Raw genomic sequence first — 17,268 nt, forward strand, 5'->3', positions numbered from 1 at the left:
AAATAAAATATGTGTTCACGAAAAATAATGCTTTACTAATCACATAATATAGATGGCGTTGTTGTCATTAGCTCGCAGTGATGCACATAAAAATGTAAAAATATCTTGTACGATGGTACGGGACCCTTCGTATGCGGGTACGACTCGCACTTTTATCAGTTTTTTTATCAGCACAACTTAGCGACAACTTCAAATTAAAAGTTTAAAATGATAAATGATAAATTTAAAGTGATAAATAAATAGCGAATGTAATACAGCTCGCACAGCGCTACGGTTTACAAAATAAACACCTCCCTTTCTCCGCGTAAAGTCATTCATCTCTTACCACTCTCTCTCTCTCTCTCTCTCTCTCTCTCTCTCTCTCTCTCTCTCTCTCTCATAAGACATACGAATTTCGCGAGTGCCATCAAAGAGGCGCGCCGCCGTAAGTATATTTATCGGACGCGTAACCCAGCCTGCTGTGACGTCATAACAAATCCATTATGGTCACCGTAAAATTCGGCCTTCCGATTATTTATAATAATAAAAATGTGTAGTATATAATGCTTTTAATTATTTTATTCAAAGCGATTTTCACATCTTCAATTGGTACATTAAAGGCACAATCTTCTGGTTCGCGTATCGATTCCTTTTGCATTGCTTCTAGTATGGAGTGTCTGTAATATTTTCGAAAATGTTAGCTAGGCAAATTTTATCCCAAGAAAACTCCTACCATTATGAGATCATTAGAAAGGGGTTGCGGAACCAATGAGGAATACGACGCAAAGAGAGCTAGGCAAAGGTTTCACTCAAAGGATCCTTTGACCGTAGTTATACTCTATCCAGTGTACCAGGCTATCAGCCAGCAGGGAGAAGCGGCGAATGCTCGTGAGGCGTATAACATCTGCCCTCAAAGACGTTGCTTCGTGATGACCACGACCGCTCTGCCAAGAGTGTCACGGCAAAGAAAAGATACTCTATCCCTGTGGATACGGACAGTAAGAGACAGACAGAAAGAGCCCTTTGTTAACTTTTTTCTGTAAAAAAGTTAATAAAGGGCTCTTTCTGTCACGTTACCCCACATAAATGACATAGACAACAATCAGAGTGGGTGTTAACCATTTAGAGTCACCGACCAATCATAAACATGTTTTTGAAAAACATTCACAATTCAATTCGAAAATGTTTTCAAAATACATTCGAAATTCAATTCGAAAATAGTTTCGTTTGTGATTGATTGGTGTCTCAAAATAGTTAACGCCCACTGAGATTGTTGTCTCTGTCATTTGTATGGGATTACGTATCAGAGATAGTCCTATACTAACTTCCTTCCGTGGATCGAGTAAATTATATTTATGACGTTATATATCGGCAATATGTTCTCACATGCAAAAAGACAGTTCACATAATATAATACAATTGGAACTAAATAAAACAATGTATTCAAAATAATTATTATGTACACATATATTCAAATTTTATTTGACATTTTTTAAATAAACTACATAATTTTTAAACTATGTACAAACACAATAACAGATAACTAGATATTTAGCAAAAATATTAATATGGTTCGTATTTTTCTACACTGATTTGTCTAAATATTTACAATATTAATAAATTACTATGACTTTTATGCCTTACCCAAACAGATGCAAAATTTTCTGCCAGAAACCAAACCTTGTACCAACGGAATTAATTTAAAAACATAAATCCACGCAGATAAAGTAGCGTGTAAAAGCTAGTTATTACAAAGTAAGTTATATGTATAACGCTGGTATTGTGAACCATGAAACGCGTAAAAAAATTGAACAATATGTTCTTTAACATAAAAACATGTTTTTGTTTGGTGGCCGTCAAAACATAATGAGCCTAAAATTGTATGAATTCTGAATGGCATAATTTCTCATCTGGATAGGACAGGCACACGTATACAGGGTGTGACCAGAACGCTAGCAAAACCTTAGCGTTATTATTAACTTACGTACGCAGTTAACCTTACTGCCTCAACACAATCCAATGCCAATAACTATTTGCCTTAACTTGTAGTTTTAGTGATTTAGTATTTTTCATACCCGCATTGTATAGCGTACGAAACTCGGGTCAATGTCTGTCCTACGACGCGGCATTGACTCCGAGTGGCCAACTTACGCAACGTTCGTTGACCTCTAGCGTCAGTCAGATGTTTTATTTGCAATATATGTATTGTGAACTTTTAAAAATACAGGATATTCTTTATTTAATTTTTTCGAGTTTTTTTTCTTGTGGTATCTTATCACACTAATATTATAAAGGAGAAAGTTTGTATGTGTGTGTGTGTATGTTTGTTACTCCTTCACGCAAAAACTACTGGACGGATTGGGCTGAAATTTAGAATGGAGATACATTATACCCTGGATTAGCACATAGGCTACTTTTTATCCCGGAAAATCAAAAAGTTCCCATGGGAATTTTAAAAAACCTACATCCTTCCGAACGAAGTCGCGGGCATCAGCTAGTCAGTAATAAGTAAACTAGTAAGTAAAAGTATTATCACCTGACTTCGTTTTTGCTTACGTTCTGGTTACACCCTGTATACAATAAATACATTTCGAGACGACACTACAATTTCTACAAAGACTACAATAGTTTGAGGTAAGATAAATCACTTTTTCTCGTCCGCCAGAGCTTGTCCCAGAGACGCGGTGGCCACAGAGGGGTTGGACGCTGCCACGATTTTGTCTAGCAATATTTGAGTTTGTGCCTGAAATTAGAAATAAGATGTTTTATATTAATATACTACAATATATAAATCACAAGAGACTAGACTAATGAATAAATGACGCCCGCGGCATCGCCCGCGTGGAGTTCGGTTTTTTAAATCCTGCAGGAACTCTTCAATTTTCGGGGATAAAAAGTAGGCTATGTCCTTCCCCGGGATTTATCCTAAGTCTGTACCAAATTTCATTAAAATCGGTTCAGTTGTTGGGCCGTGAAAACGTAGCAGACAGACAGACAGACACACTTTCGAATTTATAATATTAGTATGGATATGTGTAGGCTCTGTAAAGAGGATGCGGAAACGCCCCTACACATCATCTGTCAATGTCAGGCACTAATGCATAAACATAGTCTTCGCCTAGGGAAACATATATTGCGGCCGGAGGAGGCGAAAATCATCCCGGCCAAGCTGTTGCTGTTCCTGGCGGCAGTCAATATTGGACGAGAACTGTAAAACGGTAGCGATCACAATAGATCGGCAACGGTCATCGTGATACAGGGTCTGAAGTACCCTGCATAGCCGCCAAAGAAGAAAGAAGGTGCCCGCGACCTCGTCGGCGTGGATTTAGGTTTTTAATAATCCTATATTGGAGCTTTTTGAATTTCCGAAACAAAAAGTAGGCAATGGTGTCTATTCTGATGTTTTGAACTGAATGAAGAGTAGGTATATCTGCATCTTTTTTGGACTAAGAGCCAGCGCGTGCCAGGCCTTCGTTTTTTATAAAAACCGAAAGTTCCTCTGTGTATTGTCCCAACACGGGGAGGAACGATCAGCGACTATGAAATTTAGATCATGGTAGCTTTGGGAGATAACAGGTAATAAATGTGTAAAAAAAATTTACGTCGAAGTATAAAGTAATTTTTTTTTCTTCAGAATAAACGCGCAATAAATGAGCCAGCACTTCTGTCACCAGACGAGGCTATTAATTGCGGTAAAATGTCTCGTAAATTTTTTTTACACATTAATTACCTGTTATCTCCCAAAGCTACCATGATCTAAACTTCATAGTGATTATTATAATATAAGACTTCATGGACCCAGGGTCTCTCTCCACGACAAACGGAACAAAAAGTAAATAACGATAAGAGAGATACCTCTCTTATCGTTACTACTCGTAGTTCAAAAGATTCAAAATAACATTCAGCCAGCAGATATGCGATTGCCAACAGCGTATTAGAAGTCGACTCACATCATTTGTTTGTCCCCTGGCACTAGCTCGGACTTTTTCTAATTCCTCTGCCAGCATCATCGACTTCTTGTCTATTGCCCTACTGTGACTGGAGTATGACTGCCTACAAATACAAGTGTAAATTAAAAATTTATAACACATCGACAAGTAAAGGTTACAGTGACTAGAAAAGAGCTGATAATTTTCAAACGGCTGAACCGATTTTCTTGGATTACTAGCTGATGCCCGCGACTTCGTTCGCGTGGATGTAGGTTTTTTAAAATTCCCGTGGGAACTCTTTGATTTTCTGGGATAAAAATTAGCCTATGTGCTAATCCAGGGTATAATCTATCTCCATTCTAAATTTCAGCCCAATCCGTCCAGTAGTTTTTGCGTGAAGGAGTAACAAACATACACACACACACACACACATACAAACTTTCTCCTTTATAATATTAGTGTGATAGCTAAGAACACTCTCGATCAAGCCACCTTTCAAACAAAAAAACTTAATTAAAATCGGTTCATTAGTTTAGGAGATACAATGCCACAGACAGATACACAGATACACACGTCAAACTTATAACACCCCACTTTTTGGGTCAGGGGTTAACAAAATAGCAATTCATACAAAACTAACTTATGCCCGAAACTTCGTCCGCGTGAACTGAATGACGTCAGAATGGAGGCAGTTGAAGGCAAATAGGCTAGGTTATCGAGGCAGCACAAGAATTTACAATATTAATATAGAGAAGAATAGAAAATTAAACAAAAGTGAATTGAATATTAGTGTTAGAAATAAGTAAATTATAATATTACTGAATGATGCCCTCAACTTCTATGTCCACATGAACTAGGATTTAAAAAATGCAGTGGGAATCTCTTTGATTTTCTGGGACAAAAAGATTCCCATGCCCTGGGATTTGAGTTCTCTTGTACTTGATTACCTACCTACCTAGCTAACTTATATGCTTTTATCCTTCATATAAATTTTATACTAGAAAAATAATATATAAATACCTCCAACCATTTCTGAATAAAGCCTTTATTAATTATAATTTATTTATTTCATATATGAAAAATATCTACCCACTGCCACATGAGTTTGTGGATGGTTTAAACAGATGTAAACTTACCTTATCACAATTACTTGCAGTATAACACCAATGAAGGCAATGCCAAAAGCGATCATTATAATGACAATATTTGGCACCTTCTTCACACCCTTTATGCCATAGTAGTCTGTATTTTTGTTTGAGCCAGATTTTGTTTGTGTGTGCGTGTAGAAGCCATAGTTTGGATTGTTTCGTAAACTGAAAGGATAAAAGGTAAAAGTCAAATGAAAAAATAATATTCAAAATATCATATATTTTCTGAGATAAGACCCCACATAGTAAAAGTTCCCTCTACTGCAAAAGCTTTTCTGTGCAAAGCCAATACTTTATAATCGTTTACCTAAAGAGATTATAAAAATGAATAAGGTTCATTTGTTTAAGGTGAATTAATTCATAGAAAAAAGATATTCAATCAATGATTATTATAATACAATAACTGACAAGATATAGGAAATGAGTAAGAATATTATTTTAATAACAATAGGATTGTATTCATGATTGTATTATTGCTAACTGTAAGGTAGAATTTGGCAGAGCACTAATAATATCTATTAATATGTGTAAGCTAACCCTTTGCAATAAAGACAATTGGATTGAATAAAAAGCAGCCTGTGTCCATCCCTGGGATGCAACCTATACAATCTCTATACAACATTATTTTGGTCATCATCGATTAAATGGATGGACTGTGAAAATCTAGCAGACAGACACACACTTAATTTTTTTCACTATTCTGTTAAAAGTTAATTAAACAAAGAATAGTACTTACTTATATGGCACATGTGTTCGGTACACATAAGAGCCACTGCTGTCATATTCTGCTGTGCTATCATATGACACCCTGCTTCCTGGTTTGCTGAGGACATTATAAGCTTCCACAATGCGAACAAATTGTTCTGCAGCTTTTGCGCTTTTGTTCTTATCTGGATGATACTGAAACCGCTTTTATATTTTTATTTATTCACTAGATGATGTAGGCGACTTCGTTTTTGTGGATATAGTTTTAAAAAATCTTGCTGTAGAACTCTGATTTTTAATTTAATTGAGACTTTGCTTCATTTAGCAACTTATGCCACTTATACTATTATTTGGAAAGCAAGTTCTACTGAGAAGAGCCTGCAAGAAACTCAACACTTTTCTAGGAAATTAATATTACTGTATAATAAAATTACTTTAAGCTATAGTCCAAACAGCTAAATTGATTAATTCGTCATTGTGATGTGAAGGAGTAACTAACATCCAAACTTTCACATACATACTATTATACAACAGTAAGATCTTCTATATTGACTTTGTATGAAAACTGTAAACATCATTTACATCTACTTAGTCATTTCAAACACTGTTATATTTTTGTTTCAGTGCCAAATATTTTTGTTTTAAATAAACAGAGTCAAGCTTTCAGTTTTTCGTTTAAGTTTCATCTATTTTTGATATTTAAATGCATCTTTATAATAACTCACTAGTGACCCGCCCCGGTTTTGCATGGCTGCAATTCGCTAAAGACGTAAATGCGAAACTGTACTGGGATTTTATCCAGAAAATACCTTCCAAATTTCCCACTTTTCCACTGAATTTTCCAAAAAAATTCTTTTAAGTATACAAACTTTTTCCTGACAATTATGAATACAACCAACAACTAACATCAGCTCAATCGGTTGAGCTGTTCTAAAGTGACAGTCTTTCATACATGCAGCAGTAGATTTTTATTTATATGCCTTGACTAGCTGACACCCACAACTTTGTCCGTGTGGATTTAGGTTTATAAAAATCCTGTTGGAATTTCTCGAAAGCCTTTCTTCTATAAATAGAACCTATGGCCAATATCTGAAGATTTTAGACCAAGCAGTATGTTGATATTGTCAGTAAATTTCTCTTTTTATACATATGGGTGTACTTGGCACTGTCACATAGTAAAATATTAAGTTTTTCATTTTACATACGAGTTTTTGAATTAGAAATAGACATCCTTTCTTTCAACATGCAATAAGTAGTGAAAGTTAAAAACAAAGTTACCTCTTTGCTCAACTTAATAAATGCTTCTTTGACCTCTTTTTCTGTACAATTTCTTTGTAAATTAAGAATATCATAGTGTGATTTTCTACCGGAACTGCAACAAAAGCAAAAAAATATCAAAAAAATTAAGGATTAGCTGCCACAGTATACACTACACAGGAAATAAGCATACTTAAACAGACGAACTAGTGTGCATAGTGTTTTAAATTCTGGCCTCCTTTTTAAAAGATACATAACGATTTTTTAAGTCCAAAATTTAAACTATTGTGAAATATTTTCACTGTACTATTTGGAAATTTCCATTTTTGCTTCGAACGAAGCGAACGTAAAACAAGTCAAAAATCAAAATATTGACATTTATGACCCTTGACAGCTTGACAGTTTAATTTGACACTGCGATTTTGACACTGATAAAGACAGACTAAAGACTAAACCATAGAGTCAATTATCTCAATGCTGTAAGAACGGGTAACATTGATATAGTAGCGGGGTTTTCACGATGGCATTAGAGCGTGATCAAGTGGTATAATATGGTAGGTATTTTGTGACACTAAAGTGTTCATTATGGTTATATAAAAACGTGTTATTATTTAAATTCATTTTTTAATTATTCTTTGTGTAAAGAAAGACAGCAAAAATAGATTTTAATGGCAAGAACCCAAACCCTTGAAACCATGAATTATTTAAAAAATGCTTTTTTCTTTTGAAATCTGAAGACTGAAATTTAATTCGAATTTTAATTTTTTTAAATTAGAATAGAGTTTGTACTTCGTAAGTACTACATAATATTATGTACCTAGGTAATGTAGGTACCTAACTAATTACTGCTGTGGATATAAAAATTTAAATTTCTTACAACAATCCAGTAAAGTCCATGCAACAATCAACCACATTCATGAAAAACTTGTGTAGGACAGCGGGTCCACGAATTATATAGGTAGCTAGGTATTTATGATAGTCTAACAAAATTTTTGCAGTACCTAGTAGGTATTTATTTAAATTGCCTAAGATACAATATACCTAATTATAATATTATTTTGCGAAATACCTAAGTACTTAAGTACCTACTTATTAATTTAAGGTTCTCTCAAATATCGAGAGGAGGACGTTCTATTACATTTTAGCTTAAAGCTTTTATCATTTTAATTTTAGCCTGGAATTAGCTTTTAGTAGAATTGAACGATCATTTAAAATTTTAATTAGATACTTACGTACCAAACCTTCATTTATCGATATTCCATCTAGCCTCCTAAGTAATTTTAATTTTGTTTAGATTGCTTTTTCATTTTTAAGTAAGTACACAATAAATACTTACCTATACTTTACTATGGCTTTACCTCTTTCATGTTTATTATCATTTATCACACTCTCCTCGGAGACCCATGCGCGACATAGTTGGCAAGATTGACCGTGTCGACAGAGGAGCACTCAGCGCAGTGGGCGCAGTGGCAGTGTTCGCGCGGTAATTTGCGCGGGTGGACGTACGGTCATGCGAGAATCGGTTGGCAGGATGGCCGAACTACAGTTCGAGGCGCCGCTCGCCCAAGTCGAAGAGGCGGACGACTGTCTTTCCTCAACAGACTATCCGCAGAAGACCATAAACGGCAACGACATACGCCTCAACAACTTGAACAATCTCAAAAGTGATATGGTAAAAATGAAAACCGACTCCAATAAAATCAACGATAATGATGAACTGAAACCGGTGAAGTGTAAACAGGACAATATTCAGAACTGTGAGGGAGACAATTTCACGGAGACTTTCTCCGGATCTCTCGAGGATCTGGTGAACACTTTCGACGAGAAGATCACCAAGTGCTTTGGGAATTACGAAGAAAGCGTGGAGAAGCTGGCTCCGGTGCAGGTTCGCTCGCAGGAGGAAATCATGAACGAGTGCCAGTGAGTATCAATTACCACTAAATAGGTACCTTAATTATTAATTAGAGCGTATGATCGTGAATTGTGATATCATCGATTTAGTCATCTTTAATAAACAATCCGTACCACAGCAAATTCATTTTCCTCCCAGGCTTGGCATTAAGTCCAATAAATTTTTGTACTCCTTAAATTCTTTAGAATGCCTAAGATTATCTCAAGCCAAGTCAGGGAAATTACGGATTTTCCGAAGCATAAACAAAAAGGGCGGGCTTTGCGCATGGCGTTAGTAGGTGCAAGATCGATCGATGTTTTGGTTGGGGTGTCGGAGAGGGTGCGTGGAGGGTGGCGATGACGCATCCGACCCGCCCTGCTTTGTGTCAACCCAAACCCCACGATGAAATGCCGCACGCGACCAGCCACTGACCTTTTACGACAGAATTATGCTAGCGTAACTGATAGATGCCCTATTTATTATCCATATCTGCTGTAGACCCTATTAAATTTGAAATTAAATTATGTTAAGGTAACATTTAATAGGTTTATTATTGTTTAAAACGAATAATTTAGCTTCATGCAATATTGATTCTCATCTATTGCATCCATGATCCAGTAGATATATCTATTGGCATAAAAAATTCTTATAATGCCAATAAGATTTCTCTCAATATGAAACTGTTTTTAAGCATTAATTAGTTTGCTAGATCAAATAAAACGTTTGAGGAGTCTCTTATCAAATGTAAGTACACTTTTTAGGTACCTACTTAAAGATACTTACATTCAAAATATTATTTCCGTGTTATCTGCAACCATAATTTTGTTTTTACTTCATTAGTTAAAGCTCGTCACAGCAACATTCATACCGCAGAACTCTAATTAACCCGGCGTCTATGAATTTCCATAATTATAACGTGCAAACGAGTTCAAATGGCAGTTCATTAAAAGCTATGGCCACAAGTACCTACCTAATCGTAATTAAACTACACTAATACGTGTTTTTATTTCTATTGCAAAGGGTTGACGTGTACTTCTACGCTGGGAAATTATGTTATTATGCGTCCTAGTTCCTAAATCACAACCATTCCGTACTTCGTGGACCTAACTTACGATCATGATATTATTATGTTACAACACTACTATCTACTTGAAAGTAGTCAGAGATACGATACATTAAAATTATACAAATGTGGACCCAGATTAACCCCTGCAACAAGACAAGAAAGAACCTTGCCTTTTTTTGTTGACGAGGAGGAAATCTTACCTAAGATACACGGTCTCTTTGGAGAGCAACCGGGTTATGTGGGTTTTCTACCTACGAAACCCCCTCGGTGGCCACTGGCCATCCTCAGCATATATACCTACAGAGGCTCCGGAAATTCTGAAGAACGTGCGCGGGTGCCTCTCTTGTGCGACGCCCCTTAGGCTAATCCTGGACGATATACTCCCCTGGCCTCATATGCCTTGTATGACACGACAACTTGTGCCATAGCAAGCTGCCGTCGTCCCAGGGTTCCTAAATCGTACCCTAGCCTTGCCCTAGCTGCATTACTCTTGAATAGCCATTCAAAGCACCGAGGCCTTGGCCAGCATTTAAACCTTGCCACTAACCAGACTTATAATATTTTGCTAGCCATAAGGTAACTGATTCAATAAGATGGGCATGAAATACGAAAAATCTTTTTTTTGTGATTCTTTCACATTATTATCAGTCGCTACCTTACTGAACTTCGCAACAATTTTTCGACAGATTTTTCAATGGTGCCTACCTAACTGGTATTTCATATATGTATTTACTTAGGAAAACACATGCACTGTGTCTACGCCAGAATATAAAAGACTTCATTTTATAAAGAGCTTCGTCTGAACCTAGACAAACTGTTTTCAAAAGCCTTCTCATAAGACGGCTCATGGTCACACTCGCGCGTTATTTCGCATTTGTGAGAACCTTAACATAATGGCGAAGCTCCCACATCTCCCCATTGTTTATACTAAAGAGCTTTTTGCTGTTACTTTTATCTTTCACTCATGGGAAAGTGATTGTCAAACCCTTACAATTCTTTGTGTAACGTTTCTTTATCTTTTGTATGATATTGGTATTTTTTATAACAAGTCATCTCATAGTTAAATATGTACTAAATTCGCAACTATCTACATAAAGAATAATAGAAAACACAATTTTGTGATAGGTATCAAAAAACACTGGACCGCTTGATCTCTAAAGTTTTTTCGCTGTAAAAGTTTGTTTCAAGCGCAAATTCACCAATATTTATTTATTAAAATCAGTCTTTTAATTCGAGATTCAGTGTGAAGATTTAATTTTTATGACGAGAATGCACATTCTGCAAATTATAGCAATGCATAGAGACAATACATAATAGTTACGTGAATTGCGTAGAATATGAATGAAAAATGTTCGCCGCGCTGTAAACCCAACATTTATCTTGCAGTGTCAAACCGAACTTTTGGAACTGGTCCAGGCGACCCAAATGCCACAATGTGGAAGAACGTATTTTAAAATTTAACAGTTTGCGAAAATTTGAAGGATAGCGCTCCGGATTTCATTGTAATAACAACATTCAGTAAACAATTAACCCATTTTTTTAATTGGAAGCAGATGTTAAAGAATAAAATATGTATACGGCACTGGTTGCGAGAAATCAGCGGAATGTAAATTGAATAAACAACATAAAGGTAAACAGAACGTTAAATTTGGTTTTATAGGTATTATGTAAATGTTAAGTGCAAAGCGTGTGCACAAAATTAACATAAATATCTCCCTCTACACCTTTAACATGTCGCAAAAAGTTATCTTTAGGCTAAAATATTTCAACTGTCATAATCAGGATCTGAATTGATTACGTAAAACATCGTGAGGTTTTGCAGGTTTTCAGGTTTGCATGCCTGTAAGTTGTCCATAATGCTCTCAAAGGTGTGTGAAGCCTGCTAATTACTAATATGCACTTGGCCAGCGTGGTGGACTATTGCCATTGCCCAACCTTTCTCATTTTGATAGTTGCTAAAAAGTAGCCTTTGTCACTGTCCAGGTATATAATAGGTACCCATAGGTACTATAGGTACCTATGCAAAATATAACGTCGATCCGTTTTTGTGAACAGTGGAACGTATAAAGCGTCTGAAGTGGGCAAATGTGCTCGATAATGTGCAGATCTAATTCTAAGGACACTCGTCCTAAGCTCCTAAGACTCTGTAAAAGTCATAGCTGTTCTTAAAAAATCTGCCTAGTCTGTCGACTGATCGCAGATCACACACGGGGAAGAAAAAATCCGTTGTTCTGATGTGATTGTTCACGACATGATTGAGGGACAAACCATCAAACAAACAAACGCACTTTCGCTATACCTATCTCGATTCGATTTTTTCGAAACTTTACACACTTGCCAAAAATATACCTCAGGGGAATTGGTATTTTTAACCGACAATTTGAAGTTTCAACCTGTTTATTGAGAGCAGGTGCACTGCCTTGATTCCCGCAGTGATTGTTGGCGATGCATTTGTACGCAGATGTTGTTGACCACCTGACTGACAGGAACACCTTGCGTGGCATTTTACAACCTCTAAAGTCTACCATGGTTTGCCAAATGTGTATCCTGGCAACCCTAATGTTAGCGATAAGATGCCGTGTAACACGCTAAAGTTAGATCTTTGCGATATGATTTTTACTACTATCCAAAAAATACGTGAGGTTGTCCGTCTGTTACTGTTTTATTAGTTAATCGCTAAACTTATCGAAAAAAAATTGGCACATAAACGTAAGCCTTGCATCCGAGACGGACATATATAATACTGTTTAACTCGCAAAATCACCGAATATTTAAAAGTTAATAAGTACATAGTTACTTAATATTATAATTGCAAAAACCTAAGGTACCTACTTCACTGTTACTGTTACCTAGTTGGTGCAACCATTTTTCAATTACCCACACCCCAGAGTTCGTTATTTACTTATTACTACTTTACATACTACTACTACTTTACATACTACTACTACTTTACATACTACTACTAGTTTTACATACTACTACTTTACATACTATTACTACTTAAATACTACTACTACTTTACATACTACTACTACTTTAATACTACTACTTTACATACTATTACTACTTTACATACTACTACTACTTTACATACTATTACTACTTTACATACTATTACTACTTTACATACTACTACTACTTTACATACTACTACTACTTTACATACTATTACTACTTTACATACTACTACTACTTTACATACTATTACTACTTTACATACTACTACTACTTTACATACTACTACTTTACATACTATTACTACTTTACATACTACTACTACTTTACATGCTACTACTACTTTACATACTATTACTACTTTACATACTACTACTTTACATACTACTACTACTACTACTACTACTACAGTAGTACACTATTACCTGCAAGTAAGTACCTACCTACTTCATGATATCCTAATGGCAATGGTGAACGCACTAAAATCCCTTAAAACTTAATTTATCCATCAAGCTTAGATCCTAAACTCTAAAAATAGGTAATAGTGTGAATTTAAGCAGAAATCAATCAGCAGACATTATCTTTTGGTGGTAGGAAATTAAAATTCATGCATTATTCACCACGGAGTTGCCATGCATGACGTGGCGCCGTGTATTAACATCTATCGCGGCACACGACCCACGTCCGTCCCGATGCAGTTCCTTTGGAATACCAATTACTTCTACTATCACATTTGCAACTAGGTATATTACCTTTAAATTATTTTATCTCGATCCTGACTCTCGAATTAATATCGGCACCTCTGGCACCTAATTAGACAATCCATAATTTCTAATATTCCGATGAACTAATGAACTATTTACAATTGTCTAAGTCTAAAACACATTTTAGCCATAGATTTTAGCACTATATAAATCGAGATATCACCACGTAAGTAAGCGATGCTATTTGTCTGGCAATGCATAACGTGATTTCTAAAAGTATTCCGAAGAAAATATTAAAAAAATTAAACTTTATACAGGCTTTATACTTTAACGAAAGATTTTATAAGTCTTTGTTATCTGTTATCTGCCAAAGCCACCACTATCCAAACATCATAGTCGCTGATCGTTCCTCCCTGGGTTGGGGATAATGCCCAGAGAAACTTTTAGTTTTCTTAAAATAACGAAGGTCTGGCCCTCACAGGCTCTTTCTCTATAATGTTGATCAGAAATAAGGGATTAATAAACTGTTTCTAGGTTAACGTGCTCTTTCTTATCAGAAAACTATATCGCCACTGACGATTATGTAAGATCGCAGAAAAATGGTGGTAGAGAAGTTGAAAATTGCATACAGCCTAATAGTAGATTTGATTAGGTTTTATATTATAAGCCTTACATCAAATCTTAAACGAACAATGGACTAAAAGTATGTAATACATTCAATTTAAACTCAAGATGATGTAGTGATACCCAGACCACACTTGATCTTTGAACTTAGATTGAAGATTGAAAATATCAAACGTTCCCCAAGTTGCATCACAGTAGAAACCAGAGAAGGTATATTTCGACCTTTTCGATTGCCCTTACAAAATAGAAAATATCACGTTGTGGTGATTATCCTATGCTGAGTTACATAACTAAACTACCGGTTATTTAAAACAAGTGCAACATATAAATCCTAATACATGATTTTACAAGAAAAAGTGGTAGGTATGTATACAATAAAAAACGTAAACTGTGGAATCTTGAGCTCTGGGAAACCTAGTAACTGGTGTAATGTTCGTGAAGCTATTTCCGAACACGAACCTTGAACGTAATAACAGAGAGCTAATATTATATTAATTTTGTAACACATACATCGTTTTAAAATACAAACAGATATACCAGACGTCGTCAGAATAAAAGATGATCAAAATGTCCTTAGAGAATTAGTACAAAGTTCATTGATCTATTCCAGTTTGTGGAACGATCTTATCAGGTAGGTATCATATTGTGAATTGAATTAGGTATTAAGAGATAGACGTTTACCAACTATGGATATTGTTTGGGTAGAGAAAGACAATTTTTAGGTGGAGAATAACTCAAAAGAGCTTGTAGAGATTGCTTATAGGCTGAGAAATCTCAATTTTGGTAGCAGGTACGAATGTAATTTAAAGGTGTTTGTAAAGCTTGTTTGGGCTAAGAATCCTCAATTTTTACTAGAGATTGTTTTGGCTGAGTGAGAGGTGTAGCAGGTACGAGTGCAACTCAAAAGAGCATCAAGTAGAGTTTTTAACCGACTTCCAAAAAAGGAGGAGGTTCTCAATTCGTCGGAATCTTTTTTTTTTGGGCTGAGAACGTACCTACTGTGCCTACTGAGAAGTCTTAAATTACAGTACGATTATCCACAATTATTATGTTGTAACTGAGCGGGTATATAAATATACTATATACATATAAATATACCTACTTAATAACTTATGACCTTACGATACATTTGCGTGATCCATACGCATTGCACAACCACAGTGTACATAGTATACGTGTTCATATCAGTTTTCGAACGTAAAATAAATGAAATATAGCTTAGCAAACTTGAATTGCATGTTTGCAGATTTTCAGCTTCACATTTTCGAAATCAATTTACCGTAAATACCACCGATAAAACGAACATTGATCGATTGCATGTCGGTTTTAATCTCTTAATTAGTTTGTCCTTCCTGAATACTTCAACTTTCTAATACCTACCACAAACGTACGTGATAGATAACAATTTGCAAAATAACCTTCATGTTATTACTTAAAATGAAAAGAAACCCACCCAGCAATTATATAAACCTGTACTTACTTAAAATATTCAACGGTTGTGAAGTCCAAGGTCTTTTGGGAAATTCGATATCGATCCTCAAAATAGCCATATATACTTATTACAAAGCTTCCCCCAAAAAACCCCTCTGACCGAAAGGTCCACAACTATGATTTTTAAAAGTAGCATGTAAAAGCCAAAAGTTTCAAATAAATTCAATGTCATTTACAAGTCTATGTCGATTCTACGGACTTACACGCTCTATATCTCTTAAAATGTAGTGTTTTTGAAAATCTACTCAACATTTTATCTTTTCGTCGCAATTTGCATTCATATCAGCTGTTCCGGTGCGGATACCCGCCCTAGATAAAAACATTACGACGAATTAGCAGACCTCATTGTCTGCAGGGCAATTTGCATATTTGCAGCGTTTTACAGACTTACCTATTGTTTTTTTTTAACTTTCCTTCCGTACGTTAAACAATTCAATGCGTTGGCTTTTTATTATTGTTACGAAATCGTTTTTATATTATTTTATAAAGAAACCGATTAAAATTTAACAGTACTTATGGAAATTCTATGAAGAATCCGATATAAAAACATCAGAGCCAACCATCTAAACCACCTCATATTCGATCATCAATTTCAAAGTATTATAATACCCTAGTGTAGAATATCTACATACATACCATAAGTTGACAAGGTATAAGTATATTTGGTTGAAATTAAAATATTTATAGGTAGGCAAATTAATTATAGTCGATTCCAGACTGTATATAAGGATTCTTCTGGTCATCGCAATACCCACGCATGCGGGTATCGGGTAAATGACCTGTGTTTCGCGAAGAGCTGCCCACATAACTACATAATTGCCCCCTTGATTTACCTGTACGTCAAGATGCACAGTTACTGATACATACCTAACAATCGCACAACAGAAAATAATTTCAACAATCAAATCTAGCTACGAGTAGGATAACCAGTTTTTAATCTTGCATTTGTCTGTTGACTAATAAATTGACACTCGTTACATGCAAATCATCGAAAATGAACATCTTCTAGTTTCTTTTTGAGGCTATGCAGGACCTCGAATTCACTGTATCACTTCGACCGTTTCCAATAATCCTTTGTGATCGCCACCAACTTACATTCTGAAAATGATACATATTTAGTATTTGAAATAGACTTCCTATAACCTTGTTATTCAAACCAAAATCGTTGATGATATTAGATGATGATGGTACCTATAAGAAATGGATGTTATAATGTTAGAACTCTAACTATAACATTATAACATTGTATAAATTAGAAATAGGTAAGGGTGATGTAGCCAACAGATCGCTATTAACAAAGACCTCCTAAGGTCCGTCGTTCCAAGCCGGTTTACGAAGGTAATCCTTTCATTAGAAAGTTTACGTTAAATTGTTTATAGCTACCAAAGGTGGGTCATAATGATAAAGTTCTTATGACTTTATATCTAATCTTTATTTGTTTTATTCCGTGCATTTATTTTATAACAGTCGTAATTTCCTCGTACATGCCGTGCCCGTGAACTTAGCAGAGCATATGCCA

At 35.5% G+C, this 17,268-nt stretch overlaps 2 protein-coding genes across 4 annotated transcripts in view; one reads left to right on the forward strand and one right to left on the reverse strand.

The window, feature by feature from the left end:
* Positions 1 to 499: 499 nt before the first annotated feature.
* On the reverse strand, positions 500 to 7,411 carry LOC123873020 (dnaJ-like protein 60). Of its 2 annotated transcripts, XM_045917663.1 has the most exons (7): positions 7,212 to 7,411; positions 7,040 to 7,133; positions 5,793 to 5,956; positions 5,045 to 5,221; positions 3,930 to 4,032; positions 2,628 to 2,722; positions 500 to 656 (listed from the first exon to the last, which is right to left on the reverse strand). In XM_045917663.1, the coding sequence occupies exons 1-7, from the start codon at positions 7,271 to 7,273 to the stop codon at positions 515 to 517; spliced, it is 837 nt and encodes a 278-aa protein (XP_045773619.1). In that variant the 5' UTR covers positions 7,274 to 7,411; the 3' UTR covers positions 500 to 514. The 2 variants fall into 2 exon arrangements, with proteins under 2 accessions (XP_045773619.1, XP_045773620.1); XM_045917664.1 differs by lacking the exon at positions 500 to 656 and having other exon boundaries at positions 2,418 to 2,722; positions 7,212 to 7,410.
* Positions 7,412 to 8,430: 1,019 nt separating this feature from the next.
* The window catches only part of LOC123872932 (fasciculation and elongation protein zeta-2), a 68,169-nt gene continuing 59,331 nt past the window's right edge, over positions 8,431 to 17,268 (forward strand). Inside the window, exon 1 of one of the 2 annotated variants that reach the window (XM_045917535.1) lies at positions 8,431 to 8,938. In XM_045917535.1, the coding sequence (XP_045773491.1) occupies positions 8,529 to 8,938 (410 nt within the window). In that variant the 5' untranslated portion in view covers positions 8,431 to 8,528. The remainder of the gene's footprint in view (positions 8,939 to 17,268) is intronic. The other variant, XM_045917536.1, reaches the window with a different exon arrangement.

The sequence above is a fragment of the Maniola jurtina genome, chromosome 16 (assembly GCF_905333055.1).
Source record: "Maniola jurtina chromosome 16, ilManJurt1.1, whole genome shotgun sequence".
NCBI classification, from domain to species: Eukaryota; Metazoa; Arthropoda; class Insecta; order Lepidoptera; family Nymphalidae; genus Maniola; species Maniola jurtina.